Source organism: Squalius cephalus (genome assembly GCF_949319135.1).
Source record: "Squalius cephalus genome assembly, chromosome: 24".
NCBI lineage: Eukaryota > Metazoa > Chordata > Actinopteri > Cypriniformes > Leuciscidae > Squalius > Squalius cephalus.
In genome coordinates, this window is record NC_137145.1 from 28,054,808 (window position 1) to 28,081,473 (window position 26,666).

Sequence of the window (26,666 nt, forward strand, 5' to 3'; positions counted from 1 at the left end):
CTGGTCACTAGGAACCACAAGCTTTGTGACATGAAAAAAAAAACTTGATTTAGGCCTAATGTTTGTATAAAAAACAAATCTTGTACTGTGCATACAGGGAGCTATTGGCACAATTTCACCTGTTGTAAGTCAGTCTGGTTAATGGGAACTACAACCTTTGAAACATGATAAAAGAAAAAAAAACTTTTACAGAAATTTCCTTTAAAAAATGATTGTTTACTGTAAATACATGAAGGGTGTTGGGAAAAAAGTCACCTGTATTAAGTCAGTCTACTATCAAATACAATCAAGCTTTGGATTTTGAACATGTCTGTTTCTGCATGTTAAAAGTAATTTTAATTAATACAAATTATACGTTTTAACCTCAGGGATCATGCGCTGTGGTAGCGCGTCAAAGCATTCTAGAGTATAAATATGCAGCTATAATGCACGTAGGTGATTTTGAATTAATAAATGTCGATATACAATGGTTAGCTACATACTGTTAAAACTAATCGGGGTGTTGATATATTTTTATAGACTGCTGACTCTCTAATGACCAATGGCAAGGAAAACTAACTTTACCGGGCTCCGAGAGCCCTCTAGTGGTCGGGAGCATTTCCGTTGTGTTGTGAACTTAATTTCGTTGTGTTGTGAATTTATGTTTGCTTTTTAACCCTAATACCGTAAGCTGGACAAATGTGGGCAAAATAATTTGTATTAATTTTTTAAAAATACTTTCCTTAATCTGAGCGGTACAAGACTTGGCAACTTTTCCTAAGTTTGTGACCTGAACACACAAAACATTTTTTTACTCGATTCAAGAATGTTAAGTGGGTGAAAAAAAACAAACTCCTTAATCTCGCTTTCGTGGACAAAAATGGGCACCCATAGGAATGAATGGGAAAAACTGTAATTCAGAGCATTATTATTTTTTTTTTTCAAAAAAAAATAAAAATCAATAGATCCAACACAATGCATATCATACATACACACAAATGAAGGGGTGATCCTGTACAACATTCTCATTGTGGCAAACACTCACACTCACACACACACACACACACACACACACACACACACACACACACACACACACACACACACACACACACACACACACAAACACAAACACACAGACACACACACAAAGAAAGCATTCAATGAGCCAATAACAGAGCTGTTTATATATATATATATATATATATATATATATATATATATATATATATATAAAGTCACTCACACATATAAAAACAAAGAATTGAATGAGCCAATGACTGAATTTTTATTTTATTTTCAAAAATCACCTGTGCACGCGCACACACAAACACACATTCGCACAAGTGCATGAACACATTATAACTATGATTATTGTTTGTTCTTACCTGTTTATTCTTACTTAACACTTACTTGTTTGAGTTATTGTTGTTTATTCTTACCTGTTTGGTACCAATTAGTTTTTTGAGTTATTGAAATTTGATGTTTTTGTGTAAAATAAATGATAAATGATCAACTACATTGTATTTTCCTTATAGCATCATATTTGATGGGTCATATTTGTCTAAGCATATTTTGGTATCTTTATACAGTCTCAACTAACAAAGATATATATTATATATATTATTACAATTTTAACTTGTGATAAAGTCAAAAACTTGGTGGTTAAATTCATAATAACAGTGTTTTATAGAGTTATAGATCCTATATGCAGCCCTTTAGTAGAGCCATCTAGTGGCTATTGATATTATTTTTTTATTATTATTATTTTTGTTAATTTTATACCAACATAAGACACCAGATGTCACCAAAGTAATTTATTCTTTCCTGTTTTGTACCAATATATTTTTTTTATATTTTTAAATTTGATGTTTTTTGTTCAAAATAAACAATAAACGATCTACTACTTATTTGTCATATTTGGTCATATTTGTCTAAGCATATTTTGCATTTTTGTATTGTCTATATATATGCTGTAGTTTGTGACTCTTAAACTCTGTTGTCAAATAAATTATATTTGGTCAGTGAAAATCACTTTATCAGTCTTTTTATTCAGCAAGTTCCTCAGTGTGTGTTCAGTCTTGCACTGCCACTCAGCTCAGTCAGTGGTATCATAATTTTTTTTATTTTAGACATCAAACATAGTAGATATAATAATAATATGTACCGTATAGTTATTAGGTAGTCATTGCTTTTCTTTAGGTCTTAAAATTATCAAAGGGGCCTCCAACCAAATTTTGCATAGGGCCCCCAAAGGTCTAGGGCCGGCTCTGGTCTCACCTAACACAGATATATATATATTTTTTTTAAATTACAGTTTTAACTTGTGATAAAGTCAAAGACTTAAATTCATTATAACAGTTTTATAGAGTTCAGCCTATATGCAGCCATTGAGTACGAAAGCCATATTTACTATTGAAATAATTGATATTATTGCTTTTTTTGTAAATTTTATACCAACATAAGACACCAGATGTCACCAAAGTCACCACATTTTTTAAGTTTTAGCTATCTGAATTTAATGAAATGATGTTTTTTACTGAAGTTAAAGAAATATTAAATATAACATAAAAATAAGCATATTTTAAATAGAAAATATGGTATTATTAATTTAAATAAATTCAAAAATACCCCAAAAATAAAATAAAAAACATCATAAATTGATAGTTTTTATTTTATCGAAGATAGTGATATAACATTTATTTAAAATATATAAGGGATTAAGGGCTGTAATGTGAATACGGTATTAGGGTTAAATTTCGTTGTGTTGTGCACTACTGGGCCACCGTAGATATTTAATAAAGAAAGAACATATCTCGCGCGCCCGTGTGTGTGTAGGCATATTGCTGAATATTATTAAATGCATATACAATGAACAGAAAATACAGAAAACAATTGTTTGAACTGAATTAAATACATTTTTAACAATTAACTTATTGACTAGATTTATTTATGAAATTTGCAGGCCACATGAAAACAAACATTTTGAACAGGTTAGCCTTCTGTCCCAACAAATGTTTTATAGTCATTCCATCTAAATGCCCGTTAACACCAATAACTATATAACTATAAAGACAGATAACAATAACTTTAGCGTCTACACCAGCGCCAGCGGACGATATTGCCAGTTGTGTCGTCTGTCGCTTTAAATGCTCGAGCTATGTAAGCAGGATGGATTTTGATTGGCTGTCAATGTTTATCGTTCATCAGCAGTGCCATTATCGTTATCGTTGTGGTGTGTAGGCTACTCTACTCTTACATGTAAAACGATTTTTGTAATGCTCAACATAACAGTAAAATGGAAATAAGTTTTTGATCTCATGAAAGAGTGGTGACTGCGGCGCGGAAGTCGTCAGGTTAACTTCTTTAGCGATGAAAGACTAAGTTACGTTAAATATATTTTGTGTATTCATTTGCTCAAATAGCAATATAAAACTCCACAATTATCATAACTTTCAAAAAGAGTTAAAAAATAGACAGATTGATAACGGCAGTCAGAAGAGAGAAAGATGTCCTTTTACCTTTTACTTTACCTTCACTCCCACAGCAGCTAGAAATACGTTAACGTTAAGTTAACTCGTTTTTTTTTTGTAATTAGATGCAAAGGTAATATAATATTACTAAGTATAGTGTTATAAATGTACATACATGTAATAATAATAATAATAATGTATGTAATAATAAAAATGAAATATAAAAAAACATGCAGTATATGCTGACCGTTAAAATATTTGTTTACAGTCTATGGTTAAAACGCGTCATCAGTCTGAAAAATGTCCATATCGCCTCATGTCGAGGACGGACAATTTACATGAAAAGCTACATGACAATTTGAGATGATTTTCATCCACACATTTTCTCCCGTCTCCTCAGGTTTCGCGCCTGAATTGCAGACAGTCCAGCCCATAGACTGTAAAAGGGCCAGTCGTATTCGATAGGTAGACCGGTGCTACCGTCACGACTTTATAAATCACCCTTACAAACGTGTAGATCTTCCTTCATCCTCTCCTCCACAAGCTGCTCTCCTGCGCTTCAGTTCAGCTCTTTATCTTACAGCTTTACATTTCAAGTAAAAAAAAAAAAAAAAATCTGTTATGATTTTCCATTCATCTACTAGACTAACTGACTGTAAAGTTTCACTGGATCTATCATGACATCTAAAGGGGATCTGAGGTGTTTAGTTGGATTTGTTGCTCTACTGGGAGTTTTAATCGGGAAAATCTCAGGAATTCATGGAAAAGAGACTGTTCATATGGATGGATCCCAGAGACGGGGAAAACAAGATTCACTGAGAGGGTGAGTCTTACACACACACATCCCAACTAATGCTGCTTTTATTAGTTTAAGGCTGTGATATGTGGGCTGTTCTGAATGAAACACATGCTCTGTTATTACAGAAGCACTGTTTCACTGTGAACTTTTAGACATGCTCTGTAATTGTTTGTGTGTGCATATTTATTCTGCTCTTATCCACTGCTTTGTCTAATAGCTTTCGCTTTACATGTATTATGCAGGTGAGTTTGATCTTGAAGCTCATCATTGTGTTTTGCAGACCTAATGTGTGTGGATCTCGTCTGCAGTCCTACTGTTGTCCAGGCTGGAAGACTCTGCCTGGGGGGAACCAGTGTGTTGTGCGTAAGTCGGGGTCCAGATGTTCCTCACACTCTAGGTTCAACGAGTATGCTCTTGAAATTCATTGCCTTACGCTTTAGATTTATTCTGGTAAAGAAATTATAGGAAGTATGTGTAATGAATTAATGCTTGTTTTATGCCTTGTAGAAATTCTTAGACACAAATCTGGCAGCAGGGATTGTCAGTATAGTTTACTTTAATTTGCAGTTCTACTGTTATCTACAGTAGGCCTACAGTATGTTAAATAATGTCATTTGGGGAAACTGATTCCCTTGAACCATTTATGTTTAAAAACTAATATTTATACAGTGTAAGTACTGTAAACATTCTTTTGAGTCCTGATATTTCCTGATATTAAATTAAACTGCAAACACTGCTAAAATACTTCACCCAAGTTATTTAAGGATTAGTTCACCCAAAAATGAACATTCTGTCATTAATTACTTACCCTCATTTCGTTCCAAACCTGTAAGAGTTTTGTTCATCTTCGGAACACAAATGAAGATCTTTTTGATGAGATCTGAGAGCTTTCTGTCCCTCTATTGACAGTCTACGCAGCTACCACTTTGACTTTTATTCACATAAAAAACATTCATCAACTCATACATCAGTTGTGGTAAATGGAAGCTCAAGCATGTTCACTTGACATTCCAGAACCAGTGAGGTTCATTCTCATGTGTTACACAGCCACATTTTATCTTCAGCAAGAACCAATGAGGTTCATTTTCGTGATACGCATCACTTTTGAGCTTCAGCATGAACCAATGAGGTCCATTCTCATATTAAGCAGCCACATTTTAGCTTCAGCAAGAACCAATTAGGTTCATCCTTGTGTTACGCAGCACATTTGAGCTTCAGCAAGAACCAATGAGGTTAATTCTTGTGTTTCGCTACACAATTTAGTTTCAGCAAGAACCATTGAGGTTCATTCTCATTTTACACAGCTCGTTTAAGCTTAAGCAAGATCCAATGAGATTCATTCTTGTGTTACGCAGCACATTTGAGCTTCAGCAAGAACCAATGAGGTTAATTGACCGTTCGCAAAGACCCGCCCCTCTTAGTTACTGTCGCTATGTCCGACAAGCTACGCTGCTCTCACGCCACACCATGTTCTCACGCAGTGAAAAATACATCGCGGAGCAGAGAGGAGACTGACAACGCGCTGACAGACAGGACAGACCAGGTTACTTTTCGGTTACTTTTGATATTAAACATATTAAATAAAGTCTCACCTTTAAAATTTGGTCATTTTTTAAAAGAAATTTAAACGATACATACCGTTTTGTGGCTCTTAAATGTGTCTGACAGATCGCTGTAGAGCACCAGTTAAAGCTGCTCGTGAAGCGATCATCTCTTCCGTCTAGTTCCTTTATACCATCAAAAAAACATGAATGAACATAAGAAGGAATGTTGTTTTAAACCGCGGAAAGGCGTCAGTACATTCCGTTTTTCAAGTTCAAATCCTCCCATGTTAATCTGCTATCTCTCCTGATTGCTTTGTCGGACAAAATGGCGGATGGCGGATTATGATTGGTTAGATCACCTGTCAATCAAGCTCCCTGCGAAGGGTCAATAGAGAGCCTAAGTCCCTCCCCTTCCGGTCGACCACCATGGGACCTTATTTCGGAAAAATATTGTATGGGAGTCAATGGCGAGAGACAACAAATATTTTGATCTCGTTTGAATTGTGCCCTGATTTACACATATGATGTTTGTCAATTTAAAAGATACATTTTAAAGTCAAGAAAGTCGCAGCTTGATGTAAAACTGCTGAGGTATAAGACTGTGAAAATACGTAATTACAAAGACTACAAACCCAGAAGGCGCACATGCGACGTCATACCTTTTCTCTCAATGAATGAAGCTAACTTTATGAAGCTAACGTCTGACATTTTTTCTATAGTCTTACATTATAATCGTAACGTTACGCCGTCATGCCTGAGTGTTTTGAGCCAGAATACACACATACGAGCAACGGATCTTGTGACGCACATAGTGCGAGACGAGAGATGTAGTTCATTGAGCGATTTTCACATAAAACTAAACGTTACTCTTCTGTTTTATGACAAACTGCGACTTTCTTGACTTTCATAATTACCTTTTAAATTGACAAACATCATATGTGTAGTTCAGGGCACAGTTCAGACGGAATAAAAAGATAAGTTATCTCTCGCCATTGACTTCCATACATATTTTTTCCGAAATAAGGTCCCATGAGCCGGAAGCGGAGGGGCGGGACTTAGGCTCTCTATTCTTGTGTTTCGCCACACAATTTAGTTTCAGCAAGAACCATTGAGGTTAATTCTCGTGTTACGCAGCACATTTGAGCTTCAGCAAGAACCAATGAGGTTCATTCTCATGTTACGCAGCACATTTGAGCTTCAGCAAGAACCAATGAGGTTCATTCTCATGTTACGCAGCACGTTTGAGCTTCAGCAAGAACCAATGAGGTTCATTCTTGTGTTACGCAGCACGTTTGAGCTTCAGCAAGAACCAATGAGGTTCATTCTTGTGTTACGCAGCACGTTTGAGCTTCAGCAAGAACCAATGAGGTTCATTCTCATGTTACGCAGCACATTTGAGCTTCTGCAAGAACCAATGAGGTTCATTCTCATGTTACGCAGCACGTTTGAGCTTCAGCAAGAACCAATGAGGTTCATTCTTGTGTTACGCAGCACATTTGAGCTTCAGCAAGAACCAATGAGGTCCATTCTCGTCTTACGCAGCACGTTTGAGCTTCTACAAGAACCAATGAGGTTCATTCTTGTGTTACGCAGCACATTTGAGCTTCAGCAAGAACCAATGAGGTTCATTCTTGTGTTACGCAGCACGTTTGAGCTTCAGCAAGAACCAATGAGGTTCATTCTTGTGTTACGCAGCACGTTTGAGCTTCAGCAAGAACCAATGAGGTTCATTCTTGTGTTACGCAGCACGTTTGAGCTTCAGCAAGAACCAATGAGGTCCATTCTTGTGTTACGCAGCACATTTGAGCTTCAGCAAGAACCAATGAGGTTCATTCTTGTGTTATGCAGCACGTTTGAGCTTCAGTAAGAACCAATGAGGTTCATTCTTGTGTTACGCAGCACGTTTGAGCTTCAGCTAGAACCAATGAGGTTCATTCTTGTGTTATGCAGCACGTTTGAGCTTCAGCAAGAACCAATGAGGTTCATTCTTGTGTTACGCAGCACGTTTGAGCTTCAGCTAGAACCAATGAGGTTCATTCTTGTGTTACGCAGCACATTTGAGCTTCAGCAAGAACCAATGAGGTTCATTCTTGTGTTACGCAGCACATTTGAGCTTCAGCAAGAACCAATGAGGTTCATTCTTGTGTTATGCAGCACGTTTGAGCTTCAGCAAGAACCAATGAGGTTCATTCTTGTGTTACGCAGCACGTTTGAGCTTCTACAAGAACCAATGAGGTTCATTCTTGTGTTACGCAGCACATTTGAGCTTCAGCAAGAACCAATGAGGTTCATTCTTGTGTTACGCAGCACGTTTGAGCTTCAGCAAGAACCAATGAGGTCCATTCTTGTGTTACGCAGCACATTTGAGCTTCAGCAAGAACCAATGAGGTTCATTCTTGTGTTATGCAGCACGTTTGAGCTTCAGTAAGAACCAATGAGGTTCATTCTTGTGTTACGCAGCACGTTTGAGCTTCAGCTAGAACCAATGAGGTTCATTCTTGTGTTATGCAGCACGTTTGAGCTTCAGCAAGAACCAATGAGGTTCATTCTTGTGTTACGCAGCACGTTTGAGCTTCAGCTAGAACCAATGAGGTTCATTCTTGTGTTACGCAGCACATTTGAGCTTCAGCAAGAACCAATGAGGTTCATTCTTGTGTTACGCAGCACATTTGAGCTTCAGCAAGAACCAATGAGGTTCATTCTTGTGTTATGCAGCACGTTTGAGCTTCAGCAAGAACCAATGAGGTTCATTCTTGTGTTACGCAGCACGTTTGAGCTTCAGCTAGAACCAATGAGGTTCATTCTTGTGTTACGCAGCACATTTGAGCTTCAGCAAGAACCAATGAGGTTCATTCTTGTGTTACGCAGCACATTTGAGCTTCAGCAAGAACCAATGAGGTTCATTCTCATGTTACGCAGCACATTTGAGCTTCAGCAAGAACCAATGAGGTTCATTCTCGTATTACACAGCTCGTTTGAGCTTCAGCAAGAACCAATGAGGTTCATTCTTGTGTTACGCAGCACATTTGAGCTTCAGCAAGAACCAATGAGGTTCATTCTCGTATTACACAGCTCGTTTGAGCTTCAGCTAGAACCAATGAGGTTCATTCTTGTGTTACGCAGCACATTTGAGCTTCAGCAAGAACCAATGAGGTTCATTCTCATGTTACGCAGCACATTTGAGCTTCAGCAAGAACCAATGAGGTTCATTCTCGTATTACACAGCTCGTTTGAGCTTCAGCAAGAACCAATGAGGTTCATTCTCGTATTACACAGCTCGTTTGAGCTTCAGCAAGAACCAATGAGGTTCATTCTCGTATTACACAGCTCGTTTGAGCTTCAGCAAGAACCAATGAGGTTCATTCTTGTATTACACAGCTCGTTTGAGCTTCAGCAAGAACCAATGAGGTTCATTCTTGTATTACACAGCTCGTTTGAGCTTCAGCAAGAACCAATGAGGTTCATTCTTGTGTTACGCAGCACATTTGAGCTTCAGCAAGAACCAATGAGGTTCATTCTTGTGTTACGCAGCACGTTTGAGCTTCAGCAAGAACCAATGAGGTTCATTCTCGTATTACACAGCTCGTTTGAGCTTCAGCAAGAACCAATGAGGTTCATTCTCGTATTACACAGCTCGTTTGAGCTTCAGCAAGAACCAATGAGGTTCATTCTCGTATTACACAGCTCGTTTGAGCTTCAGCAAGAACCAATGAGGTTCATTCTTGTGTTACGCAGCACGTTTGAGCTTCAGCAAGAACCAATGAGGTTCATTCTCGTATTACACAGCACGTTTGAGCTTCAGCTAGAACCAATGAGGTTCATTCTTGTGTTACGCAGCACATTTGAGCTTCAGCAAGAACCAATGAGGTTCATTCTTGTGTTACGCAGCACGTTTGAGCTTCAGCAAGAACCAATGAGGTTCATTCTCATGTTACGCAGCACATTTGAGCTTCAGCAAGAACCAATGAGGTTCATTCTTGTGTTACACAGCTCGTTTGAGCTTCAGCAAGAACCAATGAGGTTCATTCTTGTGTTACGCAGCACGTTTGAGCTTCAGCAAGAACCAATGAGGTTCATTCTTGTATTACACAGCTCGTTTGAGCTTCAGCAAGAACCAATGAGGTTCATTCTTGTGTTACACAGCTCGTTTGAGCTTCAGCAAGAACCAATGAGGTTCATTCTTGTGTTACGCAGCACGTTTGAGCTTCAGCAAGAACCAATGAGGTTCATTCTTGTATTACACAGCTCGTTTGAGCTTCAGCAAGAACCAATGAGGTTCATTCTTGTATTACACAGCTCGTTTGAGCTTCAGCAAGAACCAATGAGGTTCATTCTTGTGTTACGCAGCACGTTTGAGCTTCAGCAAGAACCAATGAGGTTCATTCTTGTGTTACGCAGCACATTTGAGCTTCAGCAAGAACCAATGAGGTTCATTCTTGTGTTACGCAGCACGTTTGAGCTTCAGCAAGAACCAATGAGGTTCATTCTCATGTTACGCAGCACATTTGAGCTTCTGCAAGAACCAATGAGGTTCATTCTCATGTTACGCAGCACGTTTGAGCTTCAGCAAGAACCAATGAGGTTCATTCTTGTGTTACGCAGCACGTTTGAGCTTCAGCAAGAACCAATGAGGTTCATTCTCATGTTACGCAGCACATTTGAGCTTCTGCAAGAACCAATGAGGTTCATTCTTGTGTTATGCAGCACGTTTGAGCTTCAGCAAGAACCAATGAGGTTCATTCTTGTGTTACGCAGCACATTTGAGCTTCAGCAAGAACCAATGAGGTTCATTCTTGTGTTACGCAGCACGTTTGAGCTTCTACAAGAACCAATGAGGTTCATTCTTGTGTTACGCAGCACATTTGAGCTTCAGCAAGAACCAATGAGGTTCATTCTTGTGTTACGCAGCACGTTTGAGCTTCAGCAAGAACCAATGAGGTCCATTCTTGTGTTACGCAGCACATTTGAGCTTCAGCAAGAACCAATGAGGTTCATTCTTGTGTTACGCAGCACGTTTGAGCTTCAGCAAGAACCAATGAGGTCCATTCTTGTGTTACGCAGCACATTTGAGCTTCAGCAAGAACCAATGAGGTTCATTCTTGTGTTACGCAGCACATTTGAGCTTCAGCAAGAACCAATGAGGTTCATTCTTGTGTTATGCAGCACGTTTGAGCTTCAGCAAGAACCAATGAGGTTCATTCTTGTGTTACGCAGCACATTTGAGCTTCAGCAAGAACCAATGAGGTTCATTCTTGTGTTACGCAGCACGTTTGAGCTTCAGCTAGAACCAATGAGGTTCATTCTTGTGTTACGCAGCACATTTGAGCTTCAGCAAGAACCAATGAGGTTCATTCTTGTGTTACGCAGCACATTTGAGCTTCAGCAAGAACCAATGAGGTTCATTCTCATGTTACGCAGCACATTTGAGCTTCAGCAAGAACCAATGAGGTTCATTCTCGTATTACACAGCTCGTTTGAGCTTCAGCAAGAACCAATGAGGTTCATTCTTGTGTTACGCAGCACATTTGAGCTTCAGCAAGAACCAATGAGGTTCATTCTCGTATTACACAGCTCGTTTGAGCTTCAGCTAGAACCAATGAGGTTCATTCTTGTGTTACGCAGCACATTTGAGCTTCAGCAAGAACCAATGAGGTTCATTCTCATGTTACGCAGCACATTTGAGCTTCAGCAAGAACCAATGAGGTTCATTCTCATGTTACGCAGCACATTTGAGCTTCAGCAAGAACCAATGAGGTTCATTCTCGTATTACACAGCTCGTTTGAGCTTCAGCAAGAACCAATGAGGTTCATTCTTGTGTTACGCAGCACATTTGAGCTTCAGCAAGAACCAATGAGGTTCATTCTTGTGTTACGCAGCACATTTGAGCTTCAGCAAGAACCAATGAGGTTCATTCTCGTATTACACAGCACGTTTGAGCTTCTTCAAGAACCAATGAGGTTCATTCTTGTGTTACGCAGCACGTTTGAGCTTCAGCAAGAACCAATGAGGTTCATTCTCGTATTACACAGCACGTTTGAGCTTCAGCAAGAACCAATGAGGTTCATTCTCGTATTACACAGCACGTTTGAGCTTCAGCAAGAACCAATGAGGTTCATTCTTGTGTTACGCAGCACATTTGAGCTTCAGCAAGAACCAATGAGGTTCATTCTTGTGTTACGCAGCACGTTTGAGCTTCTTCAAGAACCAATGAGGTTCATTCTTGTATTACACAGCTCGTTTGAGCTTCAGTAAGAACCAATGAGGTTCATTCTTGTGTTACGCAGCTCGTTTGAGCTTCAGCAAGAACCAATGAGGTTCATTCTTGTATTACACAGCTCGTTTGAGCTTCAGCAAGAACCAATGAGGTTCATTCTTGTATTACACAGCTCGTTTGAGCTTCAGCAAGAACCAATGAGGTTCATTCTTGTATTACACAGCTCGTTTGAGCTTCAGCAAGAACCAATGAGGTTCATTCTTGTATTACACAGCTCGTTTGAGCTTCAGCAAGAACCAATGAGGTTCATTCTTGTATTACACAGCTCGTTTGAGCTTCAGCAAGAACCAATGAGGTTCATTCTCGTATTACACAGCTCGTTTGAGCTTCAGCAAGAACCAATGAGGTTCATTCTCGTATTACACAGCTCGTTTGAGCTTCAGCAAGAACCAATGAGGTTCATTCTTGTATTACACAGCTCGTTTGAGCTTCAGCAAGAACCAATGAGGTTCATTCTTGTATTACACAGCTCGTTTGAGCTTCAGCAAGAACCAATGAGGTTCATTCTTGTGTTACGCAGCACGTTTGAGCTTCAGCAAGAACCAATGAGGTTCATTCTCGTATTACACAGCTCGTTTGAGCTTCAGCAAGAACCAATGAGGTTCATTCTCGTATTACACAGCTCGTTTGAGCTTCAGCAAGAACCAATGAGGTTCATTCTCGTATTACACAGCTCGTTTGAGCTTCAGCAAGAACCAATGAGGTTCATTCTTGTGTTACGCAGCACGTTTGAGCTTCAGCAAGAACCAATGAGGTTCATTCTCGTATTACACAGCTCGTTTGAGCTTCAGCAAGAACCAATGAGGTTCATTCTCGTATTACACAGCTCGTTTGAGCTTCAGCAAGAACCAATGAGGTTCATTCTTGTGTTACGCAGCACGTTTGAGCTTCAGCAAGAACCAATGAGGTTCATTCTTGTATTACACAGCTCGTTTGAGCTTCAGCAAGAACCAATGAGGTTCATTCTTGTATTACACAGCTCGTTTGAGCTTCAGCAAGAACCAATGAGGTTCATTCTTGTGTTACGCAGCACATTTGAGCTTCAGCAAGAACCAATGAGGTTCATTCTTGTGTTACGCAGCACGTTTGAGCTTCAGCAAGAACCAATGAGGTTCATTCTCGTATTACACAGCTCGTTTGAGCTTCAGCAAGAACCAATGAGGTTCATTCTCGTATTACACAGCTCGTTTGAGCTTCAGCAAGAACCAATGAGGTTCATTCTTGTGTTACGCAGCACGTTTGAGCTTCAGCAAGAACCAATGAGGTTCATTCTCGTATTACACAGCTCGTTTGAGCTTCAGCAAGAACCAATGAGGTTCATTCTCGTATTACACAGCTCGTTTGAGCTTCAGCAAGAACCAATGAGGTTCATTCTTGTGTTACGCAGCACGTTTGAGCTTCAGCAAGAACCAATGAGGTTAATTCTTGTGTTTCGCTACACAATTTAGTTTCAGCAAGAATCAATGAGGTTCATTCTCATGTTATGCAGTACGTTTGAGCTTCAGCAAGAACCAATGAGGTTCATTGAGGTTAATTTTCATCTAAAAAAAGCCCAAAAAGTCTTCTTATCCATTCTGGCCACACTTACACACTTACAAGAAAATGGCGTTTTGGGGTCCTGAAAACGCACACTTTTTAAAACAACACTGTTATTGTTTTCATGTAAACTACAAAACTGTGAATATTTGAAAAAGTTGATAACATGTGCATGTGTATTACATATTCAGTCTGTAGGCGTGTAGTTTCTTTACAAAGTATTACTACTGTCCTGGTGTCCTGGCAGCAGAGTACAGCCTTTTTAGTCCTTTTTCCGTTATTAGTACAACTTTTGCGTTTAACGGCGTCTTTTATTGTAAACCTTTAATCCCACAGCATCTGTGTTAACTGAATAGTGTTCAGTGTTCATGTGTGTTCACACTGCAAAGAGTGAAATATACTTAGACATAGTTGTGGTTAATGAGATAATTAAGTGATTAATTGATAATTGAGCATTAGTGTTGAACACCTGCTGTTCATAAGCAGAATCATTGAAGGAAAGAGGAACAAGAACAGAAAAAATAGAAGTGACGAGCAGAAACACAAGAACTACAACAATATTCCAGCCACAGCCTTAGATGAAATCAATTGAAGAGTGAAGATAAAAGAAGATATTTAATCTCTCAAGATCTCAGCTGAGGATGAGGATTTATCAGCTCCACAAACTCATGACAACAGCATCACTTATTACTGACCAATTTAACTTTATTTCTGTCATACATCTACAAAAGTGCTTACAGTTTATCAAGTAAAGAAAAATAAGACAGTATTGCGTTTGTGATTTCTGTATACACGTAGTTGCTCAGACACCTGTGTGAACTTGAGGTGAACTGATGTCATGTATCCACTAACAATCACTAAAACACCAGCTGATTCACACACATTGAAACTTTAAAGAGCCTTTAAACACTTAAAGGGTAAGTTCACCCAAAAATGAAAATTCTGTCAGTAATTACTCACCCTCATGTTGTTCCAACCCCGTAAGTAGGGCTGCAACTAACGATTATTTTGATAATCGATTAATCGGTCGATTATTTTTACGATTAATCGGTTTATGTACTTATATTTTAGTTTTGCCCATTTTTTCCCAAGTAAATTATTAACAAAGGGTCTTAACGTGTAATTAAACGCGTTGCGTTCAATTTCTGGGCTCATCTGATTTTTTTTATACATAGTATGGTATATAAATATGATGTGTACTGAGTTTGGTCTTTTAATATCACTGTCTTAGCACAGTAAGCCACGTTAAGCCTTTTCTTATAATGGTTTTCTATGGGAGAAAAATGCTTAACGTGTAATTAAACGTGTTGCGTTCAATTTCTGGGCTCATCTGATTTTTTTATACATAGTATGGTATATGATGTGTACTGAGTTTGGTCATTTAATATCACTATCAGTACAGTAAGCCACGTTAAGCGTTTTTCACGTTAAGCGTTTTAGAATATCCCCTGAATGCTGCAGAGACGCTGTGCGGGAAGCACGTGACATAAAACGAGGCCAGCTATTGGCTGTTTGCTACTTCTCCTGCTGTACTGGCTGAGTAAAACCTCCGGTGGCTCATTACTGCCACACTTTGGTCACCGCAGATTTAAAATATGCACAAAATGAGCTGCTTACGGCAAATAAAAGTTATTTAGCAACTAATCGATGACTAAATTAGTTGACAACTATTTTAATAATCGATTTTAATCGATTCAGCTCTACCCGTAAAACTTTTATTCATCTTCAGAACACACATTAAGATATTTTTGATTAAATCTGAGAGCTGGCTCACTCCTCCATAGGCTTCTATGTAATTTCACTTGCCAGCCCAGAAAAGTTAGTAAAGACATCGTTAAAATAGTCCAAGTGACTACAGTGGCTCAACCTTAAGTTTATCAAGCGACAAGAATACTTTTTGTGCGCAAAAAAACAACAACAAAAAAACCCGACTTTATTCAACTATTCATTTTCTTCTGTGTGGGCCTCTGAGTGAGTTCACGTCAGAACGGCTCACTATTGGCCAGCATCACACGTATCACACACATGACCAGCGTCGGCCAATAATGAGCCTATATTCTGACGTACAACCCAGAACGCTGCAATGTTACGCTACGTGAACTCACTCAGAGGCCCACACAGAGGAAAATTAATAGTTGAATAAAGTCTTTTTTTTTTTTTTTTGCACACAAAAAGTATTCTCGTCGCTTGATAAACTTATGGTTGAGCCACTGTAGTCACTTGGACTATTTAAACGATGTCTTTACAAACCTTTCTGGGCCGGCAGACGCAATTACCTATCAGCCTATGAAGGAGTGAGCCAGCTCTCAGATTTCATCAAAAATATCTTAATTTGTGTTCCGAAGATGAATGAAAGTCTTGTGGGGTTGGAACAACATGAGGGTGAGTAATTACTGACAGAATCTTCATTTTTGTGTGAACTAACCCTTTAAGTTTCTTCATTCCAGTGACATTTTCTGTTAATTTTGCCACATGCTCTTTATCCTAGCCATTTGCCGGAACAGCTGTGGTGGTGGTTTCTGCTCCAGACCCAACATGTGCACATGTCCTGGTGGCCAAATAGCCCCGTCCTGTGCCACCAAATCATGTATGTTTTATACATTATGTGTTCTATTGTAGAGAATATGTTTTTTTTTTTTTTTTACATTATACTGCATATTTAACAAATTTCTATTTAAACTGAATTTTGGAAGAACAAGCAGTGAAGTACATATTAGGCATGTAGAACAGACCTAACCAGTCATAATATGAATCACTTGTGACTAAAATATTTCTTTCTCCCTCCCTCTTTTTTTGCTTAAGCCCAACAGTGCAATATCAGATGTATGAATGGAGGGGTATGTGAAGAGGACCATTGCCATTGTCCAAAGGGATATACAGGAATCTTTTGTGGACAGCGTGAGTATACATTGTGTTTGTGGTCTTTGCCCTGCGTAGTACTTGATCCTTTCTAAACTGCACACATCCAAGACTCAACATGTTGTCACTTATTCCTGTCCGTTTCTTCAAAAGAGTCTACTAAACCACCCAGTATAATCTATACACTAACCTCGAAGGTCTCAAAGTACCTACTGTTAAAAAGAAGAACACAGACCTTTTTCGACTTATGTCACAAATAGCATTTCTTCACTTCACTTGAACATTTGAGATGTCTCCCCAATCAAGCACACCAGTGCCTCTCAAACCTGTCCTGGGACCCCCACTACTGCACATTTTTGATTGTCTCCACAATTCAAGTCTTGCAGCCTCTACTAATGAGCTGGTGAGTTTAATCAGGTGTGTTAGATGGAGACATCCCAAATCTACTGTGGTGGGGGCTTACATGACAGGTTTGAGAATCACTGACCAAGGTGACCAGTTCTTCTTTGGATTACCCTTGACCCTGCTCCTTAATGCTTCACAGCATCAGCCCATTTCAATTCCCCCTTGCCCTCTTTCCCTCCTTCCTCTAACTTTAGCTGGACAATAACTTTATTCTAGAGCTGCTGTAAAGCCAAAACAGTCTCTGTTACGTTAATTTCCTATTATCAATGTAAAGCTGCTTTGAAACAATCTATATTGTTAAAAGCGCTATATAAATAAAGGTGACTTGACTTGTGTCCTCTGAAATTATGATGATTGGCTTGATTTCATTCCCCATAAATTATCTGTCACATCTTTGCTAAGGTCTCTTTAAGGGCTTCCAGGTCCTGCTAGAGTTCAGTTCAGTGATATTTCCACTTGCCTAAATCAACCAACCTCTTTGTCCTTGCTTGGTCACATTCCAACAAAAGGGGCTTTCGCACCAGAGGAACCTTTCCATAGTTCCTAGAACTATTAGCGGAAGTACCCACTTTTTGGTGTGTTCGCACCGCAGAAACTAGGAACGATTTTTAGTTCTAGGAACTTCTTTTAGGGAACTAAATTAACTCCTACTTCAGAGTCGGGTCTAAACCAGCACCATAGGAACTACCAGTTACGTTAGTGTACACTGATTGGCCGAACTCATGCGAAACACCAGCACCCACCATTTTTTTTAAAGCTGTGTAAACACTGATTATAGCAGTATTTACTCGATACAGTACTCTATATACAGTATTTACTCCAGAAACTAACTCTACGAACATGGAAAACAGTGATAGATGGGCCTCTTAACCTTTACACTGAGGAGAAAATCCAACACAACTTTGAGGGGACCAAGCGGAACATGATTATGTATTTCTGCTCAGCAACATTGGGCATCAACCACACGGCATACGCTAATATCTTTTCATATACTGTCTACTTTCTTTGTATAACAGTTATATCTAATAATGTATTAGACAGGACTGTTAAACAGATCGTAAACTAATGAACACGGAGAATGTGAGCGCTGTGAGCTCAGGCTCTGGCGTCCTCAGCGCGTTAAAATAAAGGTTACAACAACAAGCGCGGCTTACGTCACTTCAGAGTTTCTACTGCCGGTGCGAATGCAACCAGGAAAACATTCCTAGGAAAACATTTAGTTCTCGGGGAACCAACCTGGTGGCTAGTTCCTATAACTACCCAATGCAAAAGGGGCTAATGCTTCAAGATTCCTGTCCTCAATCAAGTTTGATTTGAACTGAAGACAGCACATTAACCTGCACTACTAACACACTGTGCTTAATTTGATTATATACAGTAGCAAGAACCCCATCTAGGTGTTTGTACAGTAACATCCTGGCTAGGAATTAGTTAACAACTGAATTGAGAACTTGTCCAGTAAAATAGTCTCAGGTTCAGCTGATGTTCACAATGCTCAAGAACTACCTGTATATTTCTCAATGGAATGCATACAAACAAACTAACAATACTGTTTTGAAGGGTCTGCAGGTGTCCTGCTTTGACCTCTACAGGTCATCAAGGTTCTTCAGGGTTGCAGGAGATGTAAATCATCCAGGGAAGCAGTCATTTCTGTAGGAGTTCAAGGCTTTGCTCATAGATAACAGAGGGCAGGCCAAAGCTCTTGGCTCGTCTGTTTGGCACTCAGCTAATGTTGAAAGTCTCTTTGATTCTGGTTCTAAAGCCATGGCCTTTTGCCAAGGTTTTGAAATGTAAGATGAGCAACAATAACCTGTCGACATTAACTGTGTTAACAGCTGGCCTGTAGTAAGCCAGTCATGATCATCAGTGTTCAGTTATCCTTCTCATATGTTTTTCCACATGGGACATTTAACACTAATAAACCTAATAGAATTTAGCCCACTTTCATCATCAAATCATACAGGGCAGGTCCAATATATTGGCGTTTATGTGAAGAATGTGTGTGAACTTATGATTTGTTATAGGGGTGTCCCCGACTATGGATTTTCATAGTCGAATCAGAATCGTCAGTCTTGCCTATAGTCGGCTAATAGTCGAAACATGTGTCTGGGGGCGGGGCTTTAACATTTCAAAGCCGCGATGTGCAGAAAATCACACAAAGATATAGAAAAAAAATGTATAAAAACATTTTGGATCAATAAAACTAAGAAATAACACAAATAACTCCAGAAAGGCCACACTGCAGACAGGATTTGCATTTCACATGCAAATCAAATTAAATCGGCTAAATTACCTGTACAGCACAATATCGATGCACCGAAAAAATAAACAGTTTATTTACAAAATTAAATTAGAACAGAATATACCTTTCTAATAAACAGAAATACAAAATGAAATAAACCAGAATCAAGTCACAAGATGAGGAGCAAATGTGTGCAAAATGCCTAAAGTGCAGGGGAACATATATTCAAAACACAAGCCACAAATAGTTAGATTAGATAACCTTGACAGATCAATAAATAAAATAATAAAGAAATTATTAAAATAACGATAGTAACCAGAATTTTCAACTTTATAAATGCTAAACTCAATAAATGCTAAACTGGAGTGGCAGTCTTTTTATTAAATCAAATTAGAACCGTCTGAAAAGTTTTGAAATCACTTGTACTCTACCTGATCGAGAGAACAAATCCAGTCTTTCACTCTGTCTGTGTCCGTCGGAGTCTTTTCAAATTGTGCGCGCGGATAAAATACATTCTAAAATGTGAAAAGTCTCCTAAATCTCCTAAAATAGTTCAATTAAAATATCAAATTATGTAGGCCAAAAGAAAACGCTTTACTATAGGAGGAACGCATTGCGTTCATATTCTGGGTTCACCTGCTTATCTGCACATAGTATGGTTTCTTAATAAAGTGTGTACTGTGTACATGCATTAAGCCACGTTAAAGTGCCTTTTAAGCGTTTTAAAAGCTTTTTTCACGTTAAACATTTTAGAATGTCCCGTGGAAAACCAACTTGTTAACGTTGGCCGGCAGAAGTGCAATCATGGTTTTCCTGCTGCTAAATCCAGCCTTGGAGAATATCCTTTCTGATGGTGTACATCCACACTTTAATTTTCTTATCCCAGACATTGTTAAAGATTTAAATCCTTGCCCCCAAGACGCTCCTCTGTCGGTCACGAATTGAGAGTGAAACTTAAATCTGTCACGGGGTGTTTTGATTTATTCACGCACGTTAAAAAAATATTTATTAAAAGCTTCTTTCTTTGCACATTTTTATATACAGCATTATCATAATAGGCTGAATATTAACGTATTGACAGAAAACCGGTAGTTCTATGTGAAATCAGACATTGAGCGCCCTCATATAGCCAAAGTGGCATGATCCTCGTTTCATAACACCTCTGCGAAGATTCAACCGTGAGATCGGTAGTCGAATCAGGCTCCTCCTATCGAAGCATCGAATCTTCGACTATTCAGGGTCACCCCTACTATATTCATGATCAGGTGTTGAGTCTTACAAAGAGAAGAGTACATTTCTAAGAACTAAATAAATAAATAAATAGTGTCTTTCTGCATAATTCATGTAATTAATCGCTTAAGTTGATGGCCCCAAAATATATATAATATATCAGCCACTCTGCTATCAAGATACTGACAAGTGAAATAAACCAAAATTATGGCTTAATTATACAAATAAAGGCTGTGCAACCATTAATCGCAATTAATCGCATCCAAAATAAAAGTTTGTGTTTGCAATAATATGTGTGTGTGTACTGTGTATGATTATGTTGTATATATAAATACACACACACATGCATGTGTATATTTTCTTGAAAGAAATTATATCTGCGAGGATTTCCAGTCCGGATTTAGACCGTACCATAGTACTGAGACTTCTCTCATTAGAGTCACAAATGATTTGCTCTTATCATCCGATCGTGGTTGTATCTCTCTATTAGTGTTACTCGATCTTAGTGCTGCATTTGACACCATCGACCACAACATTCTTTTAAATAGACTCGAAAATTATGTTGGCATTAGTGGAATTGCACTAGCATGGTTTAAATCATACTTATCTGACCGTTATCAGTTTGTAGCAGTAAATGAAGAGATGTCTCATCGATCACAAGTTCAGTATGGCGTACCACAAGGCTCAGTACTAGGACCGTTGCTGTTCACTCTGTACATGCTACTTGTAGGAGATATCATTAGGAAACATGGAATTAGCTTCCACTGTTATGCCGACGAACTCAGCTCTATATTTCTTCAAAACCAAATGAAACCTACCAATTCACTAAATTAACAGAATGCATAGCTGATATAAAAAATTGGATGACTCGTAATTTCCTACTACTAAATTCTGAAAAAACAGAGATTCTAATTATTGGACAAAAAACTCCCAGACGTAATAACCTAGAATACTGTCTAACACTTGATGGCTGCTCTGTTAAGTCTTCGTCGTCGGTTAGGAACCTGGGTGTGCTCTTTGATACCAATCTTTCATTTGAAAGTCACGTGTCTAGTATCTGTAAAACCGCATTTTTCCATCTTAAAAATATATCTAAATTACGTCATATGCTCTCAATGACAAATGCGGAGCAATTAGTTCATGCGTTCATGACATCAAGGCTAGATTATTGTAATGCTCTACTGGGTGGTTGCCCTGCACGCTTAATAAACAAACTACAGCTAGTTCAAAACGCAGCAGCTCGAGTTCTTACCAGAACCAGGAAGTATGACCATATTAGCCCGGTTCTGTCAAAACTGCACTGGCTCCCTATTAAACATCGCATCAATTTTAAAATATTGCTGATCACTTACAAAGCACTAAATGGTTTAGCTCCGCAGTACTTGAGTGAGCTCTTAACGCATTATAGTCCTTCACGTCTATTGCAATCTCAAAATTCCGGCCAGTTGATAATACCTAGAATATCAAAATCGACTGCTGGCGGTAGATCCTTCTCCTATTTAGCACCAAAACTCTGGAACAGTCTTCCTACCATTGTCCGGGAAGCAGACACACTCTGTCAGTTTAAAGCTAGACTAAAGACACATCTCTTTGACCTAGCATTCACATAATACATTATAGACTTCTATAGTTCAATGTTAGGCTGCATAGATTTGGTCAGCTGGAACCGGAAACACTTCCCATAAATCCTGATGTACTCGTTACATCATAAGAAGAATGGCATCTACGCTAATTTTAGTGTCTTTTGTTTATCCCGAGGTTTTCCCGCAGCCTGCCGGATCCAGGCCGTATCCAGATCTGATGAAGGACCTTCGCCTGGACCCGATGTCAACGCAGTGCTGAAGTGCCAACTAGTCTCTCCCTATGGAGGATCCCTTTACCACTCTACAGATAAAGCGTTGTCGGGAAACTCAATTCGCGTATCTACCCCGAATTGATAAAATAAAATAAAATTCTGTATCAAAAATTATAAGGAAACACCAGTACTTTGTTTAGGCTTGGTTTGTAGGGAATTCCAAACCTGCGCACATATATTCAAATGCACATAACTATAGAACCCATTCTAAATGCTCATGTGAACGCCATCAGCGTTTATCACAGGTTCGCGTTTAAAGTCTGTGTAGAGCGAATGGTGTCGTCTTAGCGGCCCCTAATTTAATAACAAATGATTGTTGCGACGGAAGCGAATCAATCAAAACTAACTTTAGCTGGAAAATAACTTTATTAAAGAACCGCTATAAAGCCAAAACAATCTCTGTTACCTCAAATTATACGCTTATCTCTGTAAAGCTACTTTGAAACAATCTACATTGTTAAAAGCGCTATATAAATGAAGATGACTTGACTTGACTTGACATATGATAGTCAGACTGTTACTGCACTATTGAAACAGTGTTTTAACCCAGGTGGTTTTGTTTCAGCTGTCTGTGAAAAGACCTGTCAGAATGGTGGACGCTGCATTGGACCAAACCACTGCGTGTGTGTATACGGCTTCACTGGGCCACTGTGTGAGAGAGGTAAGAACAACCATTCACAAAGGTGTGACTATTACTGTCAGCAGCATATTTGTGCACACACACTCTGTGTTGTCAACTTAACATGTTCATTTAGGGCAATGAATACAAAAATCAATTTGCACAATTAATCATAAAACCCTGACATATACATAAGAATGTAAGGAATGTTTGGTAATATTGTACAATAAGGTTAGATTAGTTAATGCATCATGAACATTAATCTTACAGCATTTATTAATCTTAACGTTAATTTCTACATACTTTTAAATTTCAATGCTAAACATGTCAATGTCAAATGTCTATGGATAGGCCTAATACATTTTTTTTTTTAGTTTTCACTCAAATAACTTTTGCCCTTCATCCTCTCATTTGCTATTCTTTATAGTGAGACATTTAGTGGTCTGTTTTTTGTTGTTTTTTTTTATTTTATTTTCATAAACCATACTGAATGAGTTCATTTTAGTGCTGTAGGTGAGGGTTGCACATCAGTCACAGAACGTCCTAAAATTCAAACCATTGTTTTCAATGAGTGAATACACACTGACTGTCAGCAACTTCAGAAGCTGCTCAAAATCCTGCCTTGCCACTCACATACAGCCGTTTTCCATTAAATTACATTATATTTGTCCCATATCTAATGTACATACTAAATTCATCCTAGGCTGGTTGATGCATTGTGCATAGCTTTTTTTTTTTTGCATTCTCTTACCCTTGACACAGTGTGGCACTTCTCGTTCACTGTGGCTTTATGATCTCTTGTGAGGTTTCATTGACAGATACTGTATCTTCTGTGTAGTTTTGGTTCCCTTTCGTAAGGGAACTCCCGCTGCATCGATACTCTACGCTTTGGGGAATGCCTTCGGCATGATGCGCCTGAAGTCTGTAGTGGAACTACTCCAATCTTGATTGGTGCTGTGTCTTTCGTCACTCGTGACGTTGCATGTGATGGTGATCCGGAAGCTATAAAAGGACATCGGAACATAGCCGCGTCAGCTTTCTGTCTTCAGCAAGCGTTCTGTGTGACTGTATTGTCTTATTTGGTGTTGTCTGTTTATCTCAATATATGGCGAATATAGAGAAACGACTCAGGCGGTGTGCGTCCCCTTGCCCACGCTATTTGAGCGAGGATGACACGCACTCGTTCTGTGTTGTTTGTCTGGGAGTGGAGCATGCACGGGCAGTGCTCGAGGGCGCTATCTGTGCAAACTGTTCCCTTTCGAAAGCTACAATCGATGCTGCGCTGCTCAGCGCATGGGGAACGTCTTTAGTCGTGACCAGCTGTGAATATTGTGTGTAACACGTCGATAGAATTGACCCGGAGGTAATATAGCCTTGGTCGATGACGTCATCGGCGCGCACCCGCAACACGAGGCTATAAATAGATGAGCCACAGGTGCAACGTCAGGTCTTTTGTCTTCAGACCATTCTGTGCATGTGTGCGTTGAAAACACTCTCTCTACTCTCATCTGTTCTCAGATCTTTGTTAGGAGTTAGTTTTTGTCAGGCAGTGTGCAGAAATTTCTCATTCTCAAATCTTTTTCTCTCACGTTACAACAAAGAGTTTAAAAAGTAAAAAAAGAAAGAGAAATGAGCCAACAAATCAGTAAGTGTTGTGTTCCTCCATGCTCCCGTCCCATGTCTGAGCTGGATACACACGATTACTGTTTTGTTTGTTTGGGGGAAGAGCACGCGGTTCTGGCTATAGATAAAAGCGGGTGCGAGCATTGTGACCAGCTCACAGTTAAGATGCTTCGCTCCCGTCTGAACTATTTCCAGTCCGCACCCGCATTACCATCGTGGGGCTCTCGTATGGATCTGCATGACGAGCAAGAGACGGGTCCGTCCCTTTCGCTTGCTGCGTCACCAGATCCTAACATCCCTTCTCGTGATCTCGAAGCGCGCTCCGGCGCTTCTTCGGTTCACGAGGGGGATGAGATATCTCTTGGTTCTTCAGATCACGAGCAGCCAGCCTCTGAGCATTCCTCGCGCGAAAAGAAATCTGTCGAGGAATTGCTAGAGGTGGTTACTCGCGCGGTGGCCAGGTTACAGCTTGACTGGCCACGCGAACAAGAGACCCCCAAACGTAGTAAGCTAGAGGATAGGTTTCTGTCCGGTGGCAGGGGGGAGAGACCACAACATCAGTCTCTTCCCTTTTTCGAGGACCTCCATGATGAGCTGTCTAAGTCATGGAGTAAACCGTATACTTCTCGTGTCTTTGTGCCTTCGACGTCGACTTTTTCGACTATCGTGGGTGCGAAGTCGCGGGGGTATACGGAGATGCCTCGGGTTGAAGAGACGCTCGCGAGCTATCTCTCGCCCGAAGCCGCATCTTCCATAAAGAAACCTACCCTCCCCAATAAACCGTGTCGCATAACATCTTCACTTGTGGGTAAAGCTTACCAAGCTGCAGGTCAGGCTGGTGCTGCGCTGCACACTATGGCAGTGTTACAGGTGTACCAGGCTGACCTATTGAAGGATTTGAGTGTGGGCAGTACCATCGACGAGGAAGCGTTCTCTGAGCTTCGTCGAGCCACAGACCTGTCTCTCCGTGCGACCAAGCAAACGGCCCGTGCCATCGGCCGTTCAATGAGTGCTTTAGTCAGCACGGAGAGGCACCTGTGGCTGAATCTGACAGGCATTAAAGAGAAGGATCGTCTGTTTCTATTAGACTCCCCTGTTTCTCCCTCTGGTTTATTTGGCGACTCCGTTAATACCGTAGTGACCAGATTTAAAGAGGTGAAGAAACACAAAGAAGCATTCGTTCAATTCCTTCCTCGCCGCACTCAAGGGGAGGGGCCGTCTGCCACCCAGCCCCGTCCCGGTCCTTCAAAAGCCAGGGAGGTGAAGAAGCAGAGCGTGGCGGAGCGTGCTCCCCCTCGTAGAGACTGGGGACAGGCTCGCCGCGCTCAGCAACCTCCCAAGCCAGACCTCAGGACTATCATTAACAAGAAGCGAAAGTCCTGATGGTCTGGCGCCCAATCTGGTGGGGGTAGTCCCCCGCGGGATGGGGCGCGTTCAAGATCTCTTCGCCCCTTCCCGCTACCCTCACAAAACCACTCCATCCCCGCCACCTCTCGTGCCTCGGGGGGCAGCGGTTTCCAGCGAAATATTAGATGTTCCGTCGTTTCCGGCCGTCATTCTGGACACGGGACATCTAATATCCCCTCAAAAGGAAGTATTAAAATTAATACCACTCTCGGAAAGTCTGGCAGCGTGGAAACTTCTGCCGGGCGTTTCTGCGTGGGTATTAAGCACAGTACAGTTAGGATACAGAATCCAATTTATTCGTCGTCCTCCGCGTTTCAACGGCGTGATGTCGTTGAAACGGCACAAATGTCGGCACAAATGTCTCCCGCTCGAATCGAGACCATTCGGCAGACCATGACCAAAGTCAAGCTAGGCCAAGTGCATACTGTTCGTCAGTATCAAAGAATGTTAGGTCTCATGGCATCAGCCTCCACGGTGATTCCTCTGGGGCTGTTGCACATGAGACCGTTTCAGTTGTGGCTAAAAGCCAGAGGATTTCATCCAAGAGCCAATCCTCTAAGGCAAATAAAAGTGACGCGCCGCGGGCTTCGTACACTATCTCTGTGGCTCAGACCCCGGTTCCTCGCCTTGGGTCCCACTCTAGGGGCGCCGTGTCGTCGCAAACTGCTAACGACGGACGCCTCCCTGATAGGCTGGGGAGCGGACTTGGATGGCCAGTCCAGCTCAAGGGGAATGGGAGGGTCATCAGCTCGATTGGCACATCAATTGCCTCGAGCTGATGGCTATATTTCTGGCTCTGAAATATTTTCTCCATCATTTG

General features: G+C 40.1%; 1 protein-coding gene across 1 annotated transcript in view; it reads left to right on the forward strand.

Moving 5' to 3' along the window:
* Positions 1 to 3,196: 3,196 nt before the first annotated feature.
* fbn2a (fibrillin 2a) overlaps positions 3,197 to 26,666 on the forward strand; it is a 147,186-nt gene continuing 123,716 nt past the window's right edge. Inside the window, exons 1-6 of the mRNA XM_079860862.1 lie at positions 3,197 to 3,214; positions 4,097 to 4,275; positions 4,532 to 4,614; positions 16,095 to 16,193; positions 16,409 to 16,504; positions 22,763 to 22,858. Of these exons, the coding sequence (XP_079716988.1) occupies positions 4,130 to 4,275; positions 4,532 to 4,614; positions 16,095 to 16,193; positions 16,409 to 16,504; positions 22,763 to 22,858 (520 nt within the window). The 5' untranslated portion in view covers positions 3,197 to 3,214; positions 4,097 to 4,129. The remainder of the gene's footprint in view (positions 3,215 to 4,096; positions 4,276 to 4,531; positions 4,615 to 16,094; positions 16,194 to 16,408; positions 16,505 to 22,762; positions 22,859 to 26,666) is intronic.